The sequence below is a fragment of the Rhinoderma darwinii genome, chromosome 8 (assembly GCF_050947455.1).
Source record: "Rhinoderma darwinii isolate aRhiDar2 chromosome 8, aRhiDar2.hap1, whole genome shotgun sequence".
In the NCBI taxonomy this organism is placed as follows: domain Eukaryota; kingdom Metazoa; phylum Chordata; class Amphibia; order Anura; family Rhinodermatidae; genus Rhinoderma; species Rhinoderma darwinii.
The window spans coordinates 80969872-80983491 of record NC_134694.1 but is presented as its reverse complement, the minus strand read 5'-3'; the positions used below and the strand labels follow the sequence as shown (position 1 = coordinate 80983491).

Sequence of the window (13620 nt, the reverse complement as noted above, 5' to 3'; positions counted from 1 at the left end):
CTGAGCTCTCACCTTCCTCAGGATCAAGGATACCCCACGAGGTGAGATTTTGCATGGAGCCCCAGATCGATGTCGATTGACAGTCATTTTGTATGTCTTCCATTTTCTTACTATTGCACCAACAGTTGTCTCCTTCTCACCCAGCGTCTTACTTATGGTTTTGTAGCCCATTCCAGCCTTGTGCAGGTCTATGATCTTGTCCCTGACATCCTTAGAAAGCTCTTTGGTCTTGCCCATGTTGTAGAGGTTAGAGTCAGACTGATTAATTGAGTCTGTGGACAGGAGTCTTTTATACAGGTGACCATGTAAGACAGCGGTCTTTAATGCAGGCACCAAGTTGATTTGGAGTGTGTAACTGGTCTGGAGGAGGCTGAACTCTTAATGGTTGGTAGGGGATCAAATACTTATTTCTCTGTGCACAATGCAAATAAATACATAGAATTTTAACAATGTGATTTTCTTATTTTTTTTTAATATAATCTATCTCTCACTGGTAAAATTAACCTAGCCTAAAAATTCTAGACTGTTCATGTCTTTGACAGTGGGCAAACTTACAAAATCAGCAAGGGATCAAATACTTATTTCCTCCACTGTATATATATATATATATATATATATATATATATATATAACCACATTCAAAGTTTACATAGCCCTTAAGTGAATCCAACAATTCTACACAGTATTATCAATATGTTAAAGGAGCTTCCTGAGAACCCGATTTTTATTGATTCGAGACAAACGCATAATGCATTTATATACGAGGCATATAAAATAATTCGGACCCAATGAGTTCCAATTTAATGAAATATTTTGCATACTCTATTAATGTTACATCTAAACATAAGGATGATGTTCAAACATGTATGACTGACATATCTGACTGTATTTTTCAGGCAGTAAAGGTGATCTAGGCCCACCAGGCCCACCAAGCCCACCAGGAATTATAGACCAAAATATTCTGAAAGGAGATCGTGGTGCTGCAGGAAGAGGAGGACTACCAGGGTTTCCTGGCCCAAGAGGTAGCACTTATTCTATCTGTAATACGAATGTTTGGTTTGTCTTAGAATTTTTTGAAGCAGAGAACATCACATTTTAGTAACAGTTTTAGTCCATCACAAATATAACGTCAAGCTGGGTTTTCAAATATGACAGTCATTGGACAGTGATAGATACAGCTGACTTGTAAGGTGTAATCGGGAATTTCATAAATGTTTATCTGTGCTCAGTTTTCTGCTTCTGGTCCTGTGAGATTCTACATTATATTGCATTTATCTGCTGGAAACTAGAAGTACGAGATTATTAGTCTTTATAGATGATCTACTAGTATCTTGAAGGAATTTCACGGTAAAAACATCAGCTGTCAGCAGAATTTTATAAAAGGACAATTATCCATACTGACAGACATTTGTAAGCCTGCTTTTATCTGATTTTTTTTTTTTAAAAACAACAAAAAACTTCTTCCCCAAATAGGACTGCTTTTTGTAGCAGCATACTAACTCACTGAATGTGGAAATATATACAGGGTGGGCCACTTATATGGATACACCTAAATAAAATGGGAATGGTTGGTGATATGAACTTCCTGTTTGTGGCACATTAGTATATGGGAGGGGGGAAACTTTTCAAGCTGGGTGTTGACCATGGCGGCCATTTTGAAGTCGGCCATTTTGTATCCAACTTTCGTTTTTTCAATGGGAAGAGGGTCATGTCACACATCAAACTTATCGAGAATTTCACAAGAAAAACAATGGTGTGCTTGGTTTTAACGTTACTTTATTCTTTCATGAGTTATTTACACGTTTCTGACCACTTATAAAATGTGTTCAAAGTGCTGCCCATTGTGTTGGATTGTCAATGCAACCCTCTTCTCCCACTCTTCACACACTGATAGCAACACCGCAGAAGAAATGCTAGCACAGGCTTCCAGTATCCGTAGTTTCAGTTGCTGCACATCTCGTATCTTCACAGCATAGACAATTGCCTTCAGATGACCCCAAAGATAAAAGTCTAAGGGGGTCAGATCGGGAGACCTAGGGGGCCATTCAACTGGCCCACAACGACCAATCCACTTTCCAGGAAACTGTTCATCTAAGAATGCTCGGACCTGACACCCATAATGACATAAATAACTCAAGAAAGAATAAAGTAACGTTAAAACCAAGCACACCATTGTTTTTATTGTGAAAATCTCGATAAGTTTGATTCACATGACCCTCTTCCCATTGAAAAAACTAAAGTTGGATACAAAATGGCCGACTTCAAAATGGCTGCCATGGTCAACACCCAGCTTGAAAACTTCCCCCCCTCCCATATACTAATGTGCCAAAAAAAGGAAGTTAATATCCCCAACCATTCCCATTTTATTTAGGTGTATCCATATAAATGGCCCACCCTGTATATGTGTATATATATATATATATATATATATATATATATATTTCATCCACGTTTCATCTTGGACAATATAGCTGCTGTGTTTGCTTATCCTCAGATTGTAAGCTCTAATGGGCAGCTATCACTTTTGATCAAATACTCATTGTGGAAAATAGAACCTGTTAGTTAAATGTCAATATTTAAATTCATTTTAGGTGATAAAGGTTTTCCTGGTCTTCCTGGGTCACCTGGACTCCCAGGTTTGCCAGCCCCCTCTGGACTAGAAAAAGGTAGATCTGGAGATCCTGGTTTCCCTGGACCAAATGGAAGGCCAGGACTCCCTGGATTGAGGGGAGCACCAGGAATCATAGGTTTTCCAGGCCTTTCGGGACCAAGTGTAAGTCTTCTTTGTAAATTTGGAACAGTTTGGAACAAATATTTTAAAGTAGCACTGTTAAAGAGGCTCTGTCACCAGATTTTGCAACCCCTATCTGCTATTGCAGCAAATAGGCGCTGCAATGTAGATTACAGTAACGTTTTTATTTTTAAAAAACGAGCATTTTTGGCCAAGTTATGACCATTTTTGTAGTTATGCAAATGAGGCTTGCAAAAGTCCAAGTGGGTGTGTTTAAAAGTAAAAGTCCAAGTGGGCGTGTATTATGTGCGTACATCGGGGCGTTTTTAATACTTTCACTAGCTGGGCGCTCTGAAGAGAAGTAACATCCTCTTCTCTTCAGAACGCCCAGCTTCTGACAGTGCAGATCTGTGACGTCACTCACAGGTCCTGCATCGTGACGGCCACATCGGCACCAGAGGCTACAGTTGATTCTGCAGCAGCATCAGCGTTTGCAGGTAAGTCGATCTTACCTGCAAACGCTGATGCTGCTGCAGAATCAACTGTAGCCTCTGGTGCCGATGTGGCCGTCTCGATGCAGGACCTGTGAGTGACGTCACAGATCTGCACTGTCAGAAGCTGGGCGTTCTGAAGAGAAGAGGATGTTACTTCTCTTCAGAGCGCCCAGCTAGTAAAAGTATTAAAAACGCCCCGATGTACGCACATAATACACGCCCACTTGGACTTTTACTTTTAAACACACCCACTTGGACTTTTGCAAGCCTCATTTGCATAACTACAAAAATGGTCATAACTTGGCCAAAAATGCTCGTTTTTTAAAAATAAAAACGTTACTGTAATCTACATTGCAGCGCCTATCTGCTGCAATAGCAGATAGGGGCTGCAAAATCTGGTGACAGAGCCTCTTTAATACATAGAATGTTACTTTTATGAGTGTACCTTAAATCTGGTATATTAAAGACAATGGATGAAGTCCTGTTTTTACCACTTTATGGAAACAGTTATTTTATTTTGGTCTTAAAGGAAAACACTGGGCACCTTATTAATATTCAATGCATTTGCTGCTAGTATCGTGTAACATAACAGGGCCATTAATTCTTTCCCTGTGGTCCCTCAAATGCATTTTTCCATGTTGTTCTGTACACTATAGGTCCTAAAAGGGGTTGTCTAGTTTCAGCAAATTAATGTTATTTTTTGTATAATTAAAAGTTAGACAATTTTCCAATATACTTTTTGTATTAATTTCTCACAGTTTTCAAGATCTCTGCTTGTTGTCATTCAGTAGGAAAATTTGTTGTTCACCTCCATTGGATACAATTCTGTCCATGGTCATGTGATGGACACACAGGTGCTGGGATCGTTAAAAGACAGAATTCTGTCACACATACTGTAACTATAATCAGTCCAGCACCTGTGTGTTCATCACATGACCATGTAGTAAACCTACAAAGAACCTCAAAACAAGGTAGAGCAAAAGGGAAGTCCCCAACAAGCCTCAGAAGCAACCTAAAAAGCGCAAAAGCGCAGGGGACATGACATCCCAATAGAGTGAAAAGATAACAACCATATATTGTAAAAAATATACATCTTTATTGATACATAACAATACATGGTATCACAATAATAAATATAATAAGAATAAGACGGATCATATATCAAGAGAGGTAGCGATCGGGTATAGATGACAACATACCTTAAGGAAAACAAGAGACAACCAATCTCAAAAACGTCCCAGTACTAGCATGCCATAAATACAAATGTAGCAAGCTGCCAATAAGGCAAAGGATACAAAAAGTGACTATATCTGTAAAAAAGCTGCCTAGTGCAAAATATGCATAGCAGACACCCGCTGAAAATAAGCAGCGCATATGCAAACAAGCATTAGTACATGCCCCAAGTATAATCCAAAAGGGACAACATACCTGTAGACATGATAGAAACAAGGGACGTGAAGAGATGGCACAAGAACGCCTCGACGCGCGTTTCGCCTGCGACCGGCTTCGTCAGGAGGCTCAGATTTATATTTTTTACAATATATGGTAGTTATCGTTACACTCCATTGGGACATCACATGACCATGGACAGAATTGCATCCACTGGAAGTGATTTATGAATGTTCCTACTGAAGGACAAGAAGCAGAGATATTGAAAATTGTGAGGAATTAATGCAGAAAATATTTTGGAAAATTGAATAACTTTTAATTACACAAAAATAACATTCAATTGACATAAGTGGACTACTCTTTTAACACCACAGGAAATGACGCCCCCTTCTCTGACATCACTTCGTGCTTTACAGCAAATGGCCAAATCTGCACCTCACAGACCTCCATCTTTGGCTGCCCCCTGCTTGTAGTCTGTATTATTGCTGGTAATACTGAGCTATCTACTTGGGGTGGGTGTGGCATTATCTGCAGAGGGCACTGTGGCAGTATCTGCAGAGGGCACTGTGGCAGTATCTGCAGAGGGCACTGTGGCAGTATCTGCAGAGGGCACTGTGGCAGCATCTGCAGAGGGCACTGTGACCATCTTCATAGGGCAAAGTGGCAGCATCTGCGGAGGGCAATGTGGCAGCATCTGCGGAGGGCACTGTGGCAGCATCTACAGAGGGCACTGTGGCAGCATCTATGGAGGGCACTGTGGCAGCATCTGCAGAGGGCACTGTGGCAGCATCTACAGAGGACACTGTAGCAGCATCTACAGAGGGCACTGGCAGCATCTACAGAGGGCACTGTGGCATTATCTACAAGTGGGTGTGTGGCAGTATCTACAGAGGACACTGTAGCATTATCTAGGGGTATGTTGCATTATCTACAGAGGGCACTGTGGCATTATCTACAGATGGCATTGTGGCATTATCTACAGAGGACTCTGTGGCACAATCTACAGAGGACTCTGTGGCACTATCTACAGAGGACTCTGTGGCACTATCTAAAAAGGGGCTGCCCAATCTTGACATGTGTGTCTGTCAAACGCTGCCAACTGAGCCGCTGGACTGCATTTAGCGACACTTAAAATGGAAAACTGGATTGTTGAAATAAGCACGGGGAGAATTCTCTCAAATTTTAAACCTAGCGCTATTATTATAGTAATGTAGTATTATTATTATAGTAATATAGTGTTATAGTAGTTCAAATAACTAATTGATTAACAATAATTTTGTATTGTATCAAGTTTGAAAGTAATGCGGTCCGTCAACTTCCCATTTTTTCTATATGTGGCCCACTTACCCGGCCGAGTTTGAAACCCCTAATAACATCATTAGGCTGACACATTAATAATATTTGTTTAAATGGAACCATTATCATGTAAAGCACCAACTAAACTGTAATTCTTTAAAAAAAAATGTTGGGGGTCACAATTTAATCAACATGATATGTACTTAGAAACTTATATTTCAATATGTAATTTACAGGGTGTTGAAGGTTTACCTGGAACCCCAGGTTTTGCTGGCTCCCCTGGTCGATCAGGAATCAAAGGTGATTATGACATGAAAATGCTTGGATATAAGCCGAAAATGCTTGAATTGAGTAAAGTTCATGACAGTCTCTTTTTCAATGTGACAAAGCCTCATGCTACTATACAGGGTTGAAGGCCCCGCTCCTTACAATACCTAAGTCTTCATCTCTGACTTAATTTTTGAAAACTCATCTCTCTTCTTTTCTGTCAAGTGCTATCTTCAGTTATACAGTAACGTGTGTAGACAAATCACTGTCTTATACCGCAATTGTGTTAGAGTACCATTTTATTAGTGATGAGTTAAATAACATTCTTATATCCTAGTCAAACTGACCTTAAAGGGGTTGTCATATAAAGATACCTCTTTCCAAATATTCTATGAGGGCATATAAACATCATAGAGGGGGTCGCCGGCTGAGGACCCCCTCTATGAGTCATATAGCAGCGACTCCCATTCTGTCGGACTAAAGCTATCCATGTATAACATGGACGGCCATTCATCTGTATACAGCCACTACAGGGAAAAGGTTTGTTTAGCCACGGATTGCCACAGAAAATCCAGCTGTTGGCCAAGAGCCAGACTTACAACAATCTGCGTTTCACTGTGGTGGCTCCTATCTATAAAAGGTTGTCTTTGATGAGACAACCGCTTTATAGCAGATCTCACATATACATGCTGCTTTGTCTGAAGTCCTGCATGTAATAGTGTTAGGTATGGCCGGTCTTAGGAGTGTGCAACCTGTGCGACTGCACAGGGTGCATCATTCCCTCACTGACAAGGAGGTGCTGCCGTATCACCACAGCTGATCAGTAAGTTGCAGTGAGACTCTCAGCGAAAGAGTGGCCAACGCCTATTCTTCTATGCAGCTTAGTGCTTCTAATATTGATATTGTGAGAAACTAGACATGGACCGCATATCCACTATATATACGATGATCTGAGCCGCTAGGCATAATTTATAAACATGAACATGAGGTTCTTTGTTAACATTTTGATCAAACTGTATAAGCCCTCTTGCCACTTCACGACGCCCTCTTTAAAGTGGGTCCCTACTCTATCGGCTGCAGCACCGCTAATATTGACTCTGCTCATCCCCCATGCAGCCCTTTCTGGCACAATGCTTCTCTGACATGGTAAAGGCCTAAATATTGTTATTTATCACAGGCAAAATGTACCGGTATATACAGATATATAGACGTATGTCAGGACATTACAGGGAGAAAAAAAAAGATGAAAAGTAAAATGTCACTATAATTTTTTACCCATCAAGTTCTCGTTTCTAAATAAACAACGGTGCCATTAACCCCTTCCCGACATTTGCCGTACATGTACGTCATGGAAAGCATTGACTTCCCGCATCTTGCCGTACATGTACGCCGAATGTTTGGGACCGGCTCAGAAGCTGAGCCGGTGCCATCATCACCGGATCTCAGCTGTATCTTACAGCTGACATCCGGCTGTAACGGCGGGGACCGAAATTAGCTTCGATCCCCGCCATTAACCCCTTAAGTGCAGCGCTCAAACGCGATCGCTGCACTTAAGGTGTTTGCAGCTCATCGGAACCCCAGTAATGAAATTGCCGGGGTTCCGGTGGCTGCAATGGCAACCGGAGGCCTAATACTGGCCTCCCGGTCTGCCTAGCACCGAAGCCGGTCAAGATCCGCCCGGCGGCGGAGCCTGATCGGCTTCCGTAGCTGCCGGCAAGATGGCGCCGGGTCAGGAGCTGATCCGGCGTCATCAGCGGTGGAAGTCAGCTGTACTGTACAGCTGACATCCACCTGTAACGGCAGGAACCGGAGCTAGCTCCGATCCCTGCCATTAACCCCTTCGATGCAGCAATCGAAAGCGATTGCTGCATCGTAGCGGTTACTAGCAGATCGCCAGCCCTGACAGGCAATCAGGACTGGCGACTGCTGTTATAGCAACAGGAGACACAATGGTCTCCTGCTCTGCCATTACGGAAGCCGATTTAGGCCCCGCCGAGAGGCGAAGCCTAATCGGCTTGCTGTCAGTGAATGACTGACAGATCTAATACATTGCACTACATAGGTAGTGCAATGTATTAGAAAAAAAAAAATCTGACCGTTGGACCTTCAAGTCCCCTAGTGGGACTTAAGAAAAAGTGTAAAAAAAAAGTATAAAAAAGTGTAAAAAAAAGTGCAAATAATAAAAATTTGAAAACAATAAAAGTCTCAAGTAATCAAATAAAACACAATCCCCCTTTTACTCTTATCAAGTCCTTTATTATTGAAAAATAATAATAAACCATATGTATTTGGTATCACCGCGACCGTAACGATCTGAGGTATCAAAATATTATATTATTTATTGCACGCGGTGAACAGCGTAAAAAAAAAACGTAAAAAACGTTACCAGAGTTTCTGTTTTTTAGTCACTTTGCCCTACAAATGTTAGAATAAAAAGTGATCAAAAAGTCGCACGTATCCAAAAATGGTACCTATAAAAACTATAGCTCGTCCCGCAAAAAACAAGCCCTCATACACCTCCGTGGACAAAAAATTTAAAAAGTTATGGTTCTCACAACTTGGCGACAGAAAAAATACATTCTTTTTACAAAAGTAATTTTATTGTGCAAAAAGTTGTAAAACATAAAAAAGTGCTATAAATTAGGTATCGCCGGAATCGTACTGACCCGCAGAATAAAGTTAACATGTAGTTTATAATGCGTGGTGAACGCTGTATAAAAAAGAACGAAAAAAGCTGTGCCAGAATTGCGTTTTTTGTTTACCTGGCATCCCAAAAAATAGGATAAAAGGTGATCAAAAAGTTGCATGTACCCCAAAATGGTACCAATAATAACTATAGCTCGTCCCGCAACAAACCAGCCCTCATACCGCTACGTCTATGAAAAATAAAATTAGTTATGGCTCCAATAAGTCAGGAAATAAAAAAATATGCAGTTGTGCCCGTGGGGAACATTTCTTCTGTTTGAAGAGAGGATTTATCAAGGACCTAAAATTAGGGAACCAGGAAAGGGAGGGCCCAAACATATCCGCTGGAAGCGACGGATCCCGTATTATACCAGGACAACACCTTCCCAGCAAAATTCCCCAAACTACAAAGGCGCGGAGTGTGGATCAAAAGGGGGATAATAAAGGACGCCATATATCAGTGCGACACCGGCCTGTGCAGAAAGGATTGCTTCACAGCGTAACACACATCTATGGATTATTTTATTGTTTTTTTTTACCCCATTATTATACCACCTGACTATGCCCCTTATATACTCCGCCCGGCTTACATATGCCCTACATTATAAACGGAAACACCAGTAAGACTCCAAACAAAACTACTACCAAGCAAAATCCACGCTCCAAAAGCCAAATGGCATTTCCTCCCATCTGAACCCTACAGCGTGCCCAAACAGCAGTTTCCTTCCACAAATATGGCACCGTCATACCCGGGAGAACCCTTTTAGCAATTTTTGGGGTGTGTGTCTCCAGTGGCACAAGCTGGACACGACATATTTGCCACTGAATGGCATATCTAGGGAAAAATATAAATTTTTAATTTGCACCATCCACAGCGCATTCATTTATGGAAAAGACCTGTGGGGTGAAAATGCTCACTACACCCCTTAATAAATGCCTTGAGGGGTGCAGTTTCCATAATGGGGGTCACTTATCAGGGGTTTCTTTTTATTATTTCACATCTGAGCCTCTTCAGTTGTGAACCAATACTTTGTAAATCGCCAAATTAGGCCTCAATTTTACATGGTACGCTTTCACTCCTGAGCCTGGTCGACTGTCCAGGCAAGAGATTAGGGCCACATGTAGGGTGTTTCTAAAACCAGGAAACCCAGCATAATAATTAGAGAGCTGTCTTGTTATGGTGGCACAAGCCGGGCACCACATATTGTCCACATATCTGTGGAAAAAATCCCATTTTCACTCTGCAACATCGAGTTCACACTAATTTCTACAAAACACCTGCAGGGTTAACATGCTCACTACACCCCTAGGTAAATGCATTGAGGGGTGTAGTTTCCAAAATTGGGTCACTTCTCGGGGGTTTCCACTGTTTTGGGCCCACAGGCGCCTAGAAACCAATCCAGCAACATCTGCACTCCAAATGGCGGTCCTTCCCTTCTGAGCCCTGCCGTGTGCCCAAACAGCAGTTTATGACCATATATGGGGTATTGCCGTACTCGGTAGAAATTGCTTTACAAATGTTGGGTTCTTTTTTTTCTTTATTTGTTGCGAAAATGAAAAAATTTGCGCTAAAGCTACGTCTTATTGAAGAAAAAGGATTGTTTTTATTTTCACTGCCCAATTCTAATAAATTCTATGAAACATCTGTGGGGTCAAAATGCTCACTACGCCCCTAGATGAATTCCTCAAGAGGTGTAGTTTCCTAAATGGTGTCACGTTTTGGGCATTTCATTGTTTTTTCCCCTCAGGGGCTTTGCAAATGTGACATGGCCGCCGCAAACCATTCTTGCTCAATGTGATCTCCAAAAGCCAAATAGCGCTCTTTCCCTTCTAAGCCAAGCCGTGTCTCCAAACAGGCGTTTATTACCACATGTGGGGCATTGTTTTATTCGGGAGAAATTGCTTTACAAATTTTGTGGTGCTTTTTCTCCTTCAGTCCTTGTGGAAATGAGTAAAAATAAGCTAAACCTACATTTTCTTTGAAAAAATGTTGATTTTTATTTTCAGGGCCTACTTCCAATAATTTCTGCAAAAAACCTGTGGGGTCAAATCGCTCACTATACCTCTAGATAATTTCCTCAATGGGTGTAGTCTCCAAAATGGGGTCACTTGTGGGGGGTTTCCACTGTTTTGTCTCCTCAGTGACTTCGTAAATGTGACATCGCCTCCGCAAACCATTCCTGCTAAACTTGAGCTCCAAAAGCCAAATAGCGCTCTTTCCCTTCTCAGCCCTGCCGTGTCTCCAAACAACCGTTTATTACCACATGTGGGGTATTGTTTTACTCGGGAGAGATTTGTTTACAAATTTTACGGTGCTTTTTCTCCTTCAGTCCTTGTGGAAATGAGAAAGAATTAGCTAAACCTAGATTTTCTTTGAAAAAATTTAGATTGTCATTTTCAGGGCCTATTTCCAATAATTTATGCAAAAAACTTGTTGGGTCAAAACGCTCACTATACCCCTAGATAATTTCCTTAATGGGTGTAGTTTCCTAAATGGGGTCACTTGTGGGGGGTTTCCACTGTTTTGTCCCCTCAGGGGCTTTGTAAATGTGACATGGCCTCCGCAAACCATTCCTGCTAAACTTGAGCTCCAAAAGCCAAATAGCGCTCTTTCCCTTCTCAGCCCTGCCGTGTCTCCAAACAACCGTTTATTACCACATGTGGGGAAATTTTTTAACAAAAATAAGGCCCCAAAATCCACTTGGTGTTCCTTTGCTTCTGAGGCCGGTGCTTCAGTCCAGTAGCACGCTACGGCCACATGTGGGATATTTCCTAAAACTGCAGAAACTGGGCAACAAATATTGAGTTGCATTTCTCTGGTAAAACCTTGTGTGTTATAAAAAAAATTGTACTAAAAATGTATTTCTGCAAAAAAATATGAAATTTGTAAATTTCACCTCTACTTTGCTTTAATTCCTGTGACATGTGTAAAGGGTTAAGACATTTTCTAAATGCTGTTCTGAATACTTTGAGGGGTGAAGTTTTTAAAATGGGGTGACTTTTTGGGGGTTTCTAATATATAAGGCCCTCAAAGCCACTTCACAACTGAACTGGCCCCTGTAAAAATGGCCTTTTGAAATTTTCTTGAAAATGTGAGAAATTGCTGCTAAAGTTCTAAGCCTTGTAACGTCATAGAAAAATAAAAGGATGTTCAAAAAACGATGCCAATCTAAAGTAGACATATGGGGGATGTTAATTAGCAACAATTTTGTGTGGTATAACTGCCTGTCTTACAAGCAGATACATTTAAATTGAGAAAAATGCAAATTTTTGCAATTTTTCGCTAAATTTTGGTGTTTTTCACAATTAAATACTGAACATATCGAGCAAATTTTGCCAGTAACTTAAAGTCCAATGTGTCACGAGAAAACAATCTCAGAATCGCTTGGATAGGTGAAAGCATTCCGGAGTTATTACCACATAAAGTGACACGTCAGATTTGAAAAATGAGGCTCGGTCAGGAAGGTCAAAAGTGGCTAAAGAGGGAAGGGGTTAAATAAACACCACAAAATAGTAAATAACATATTTGGTATGCCCATAACATAACAAGCCATACAATACAGAAAATAGCAACAACAAAAAAGGCAGGTATTGTTATTCTTTCCGCATTTCCCCATAATAAAATGAGTGGAAAATATTGGGGCAAAGTGGGGTCTACTGTGTCTATCCACATTACACTGGAACTGGTCCTGATCCTGATCCTCTGCTCCACCTTCCTTGCAAGACGTCATCCCTAACACCGCCCGGCACTTTCTGACCTGCGCTAATAATGAATGCTGGGCAGCAGAGCACTGGAGCTGTAGGGGATCTGGATTGACTTGTGATCGACTTTGCTAGGCTCTCCTCAGAAACAGCCAAGCATGCTTCTCTTTTTTCTTATGACAGGTGGGAGTTTCCAAAAGAAAATTCCACAAAGGGTGCCATCTAGCCTAAGGCCAGCCCTGATTTTAGAGACTTCTAATAAAAGAAATACATGAGGTAAAAATAATAATTTTCCTTTTCTCATTAAAGGTGAACGTGGAGAATCACTAGGGCAGCCTGGTGCACCAGGGTTCAAAGGAGAACGAGGTTTACCAGGAAATCCAGGTAATGTTTCATTGGCATTAATTATAAATCCATTTTAGCTGAAAGGCTTTACAACTCAGTTTTAGGCCTCATTCACACGAGCGTGTGAAAAACGTGCGTGAATCTGGTCCGTGTGTGTTGCGTTATGCATCAGTGTGCTTTGCGAGTGGCATGCGTTATCCACGCACTCGCAAATCACATCTTTTTTTTCTTTCAATCGAATTGATGCGCAAATCACGCACCGCACATGGATGTGCATCCGTGTGCAGTGTGTGGTTTTCATGCACCTATAGACTTCAATGGGTGCGTAGGTGCGTGAAAACGCACCAATATGGGACATGCAGTGAGTTTCATGCAGCGGACTCTCGCTGCGTGAAAACTCACGCATCTGTGAACGGCCCCATTGAAATCAATGGGTCCTTGTGCTGCGCGTGTTTTCCATGCGCAGCACACGGACGTTATTCACGCTCCTGTGAATGGGCCCTTAGTGCATGGTTGTCCATGTTTGAATGCCTTTTCAAAGTTTAAACACAGACCAATTATGGGTTTACAGCTGCGTCAGTGTTTCCGTTGTTCTGCTCCATCAGAGCAGAACGGAAATATTGGAAGCACTGGTTTCGTTGTACAAAGGACATCACTGGCAACCGACGGAACTCATTGACTTTATTGGATTTTGTCAGGTTTTCGTCCGGG

The 13620-nt window shown here is 41.5% G+C and overlaps 1 protein-coding gene across 3 annotated transcripts in view; it reads left to right on the top strand.

Annotated features, from left to right (window-relative positions):
- COL4A6 (collagen type IV alpha 6 chain) overlaps positions 1-13620 on the top strand; it is a 247557-nt gene that overhangs the window by 206541 nt on the left and 27396 nt on the right. For all 3 annotated transcript variants that reach the window (XM_075835804.1, XM_075835802.1, XM_075835803.1), the window contains 4 exons: positions 897-1022; positions 2592-2773; positions 6147-6210; positions 12874-12948. In XM_075835804.1, the coding sequence (XP_075691919.1) occupies positions 897-1022; positions 2592-2773; positions 6147-6210; positions 12874-12948 (447 nt within the window). The remainder of the gene's footprint in view (positions 1-896; positions 1023-2591; positions 2774-6146; positions 6211-12873; positions 12949-13620) is intronic.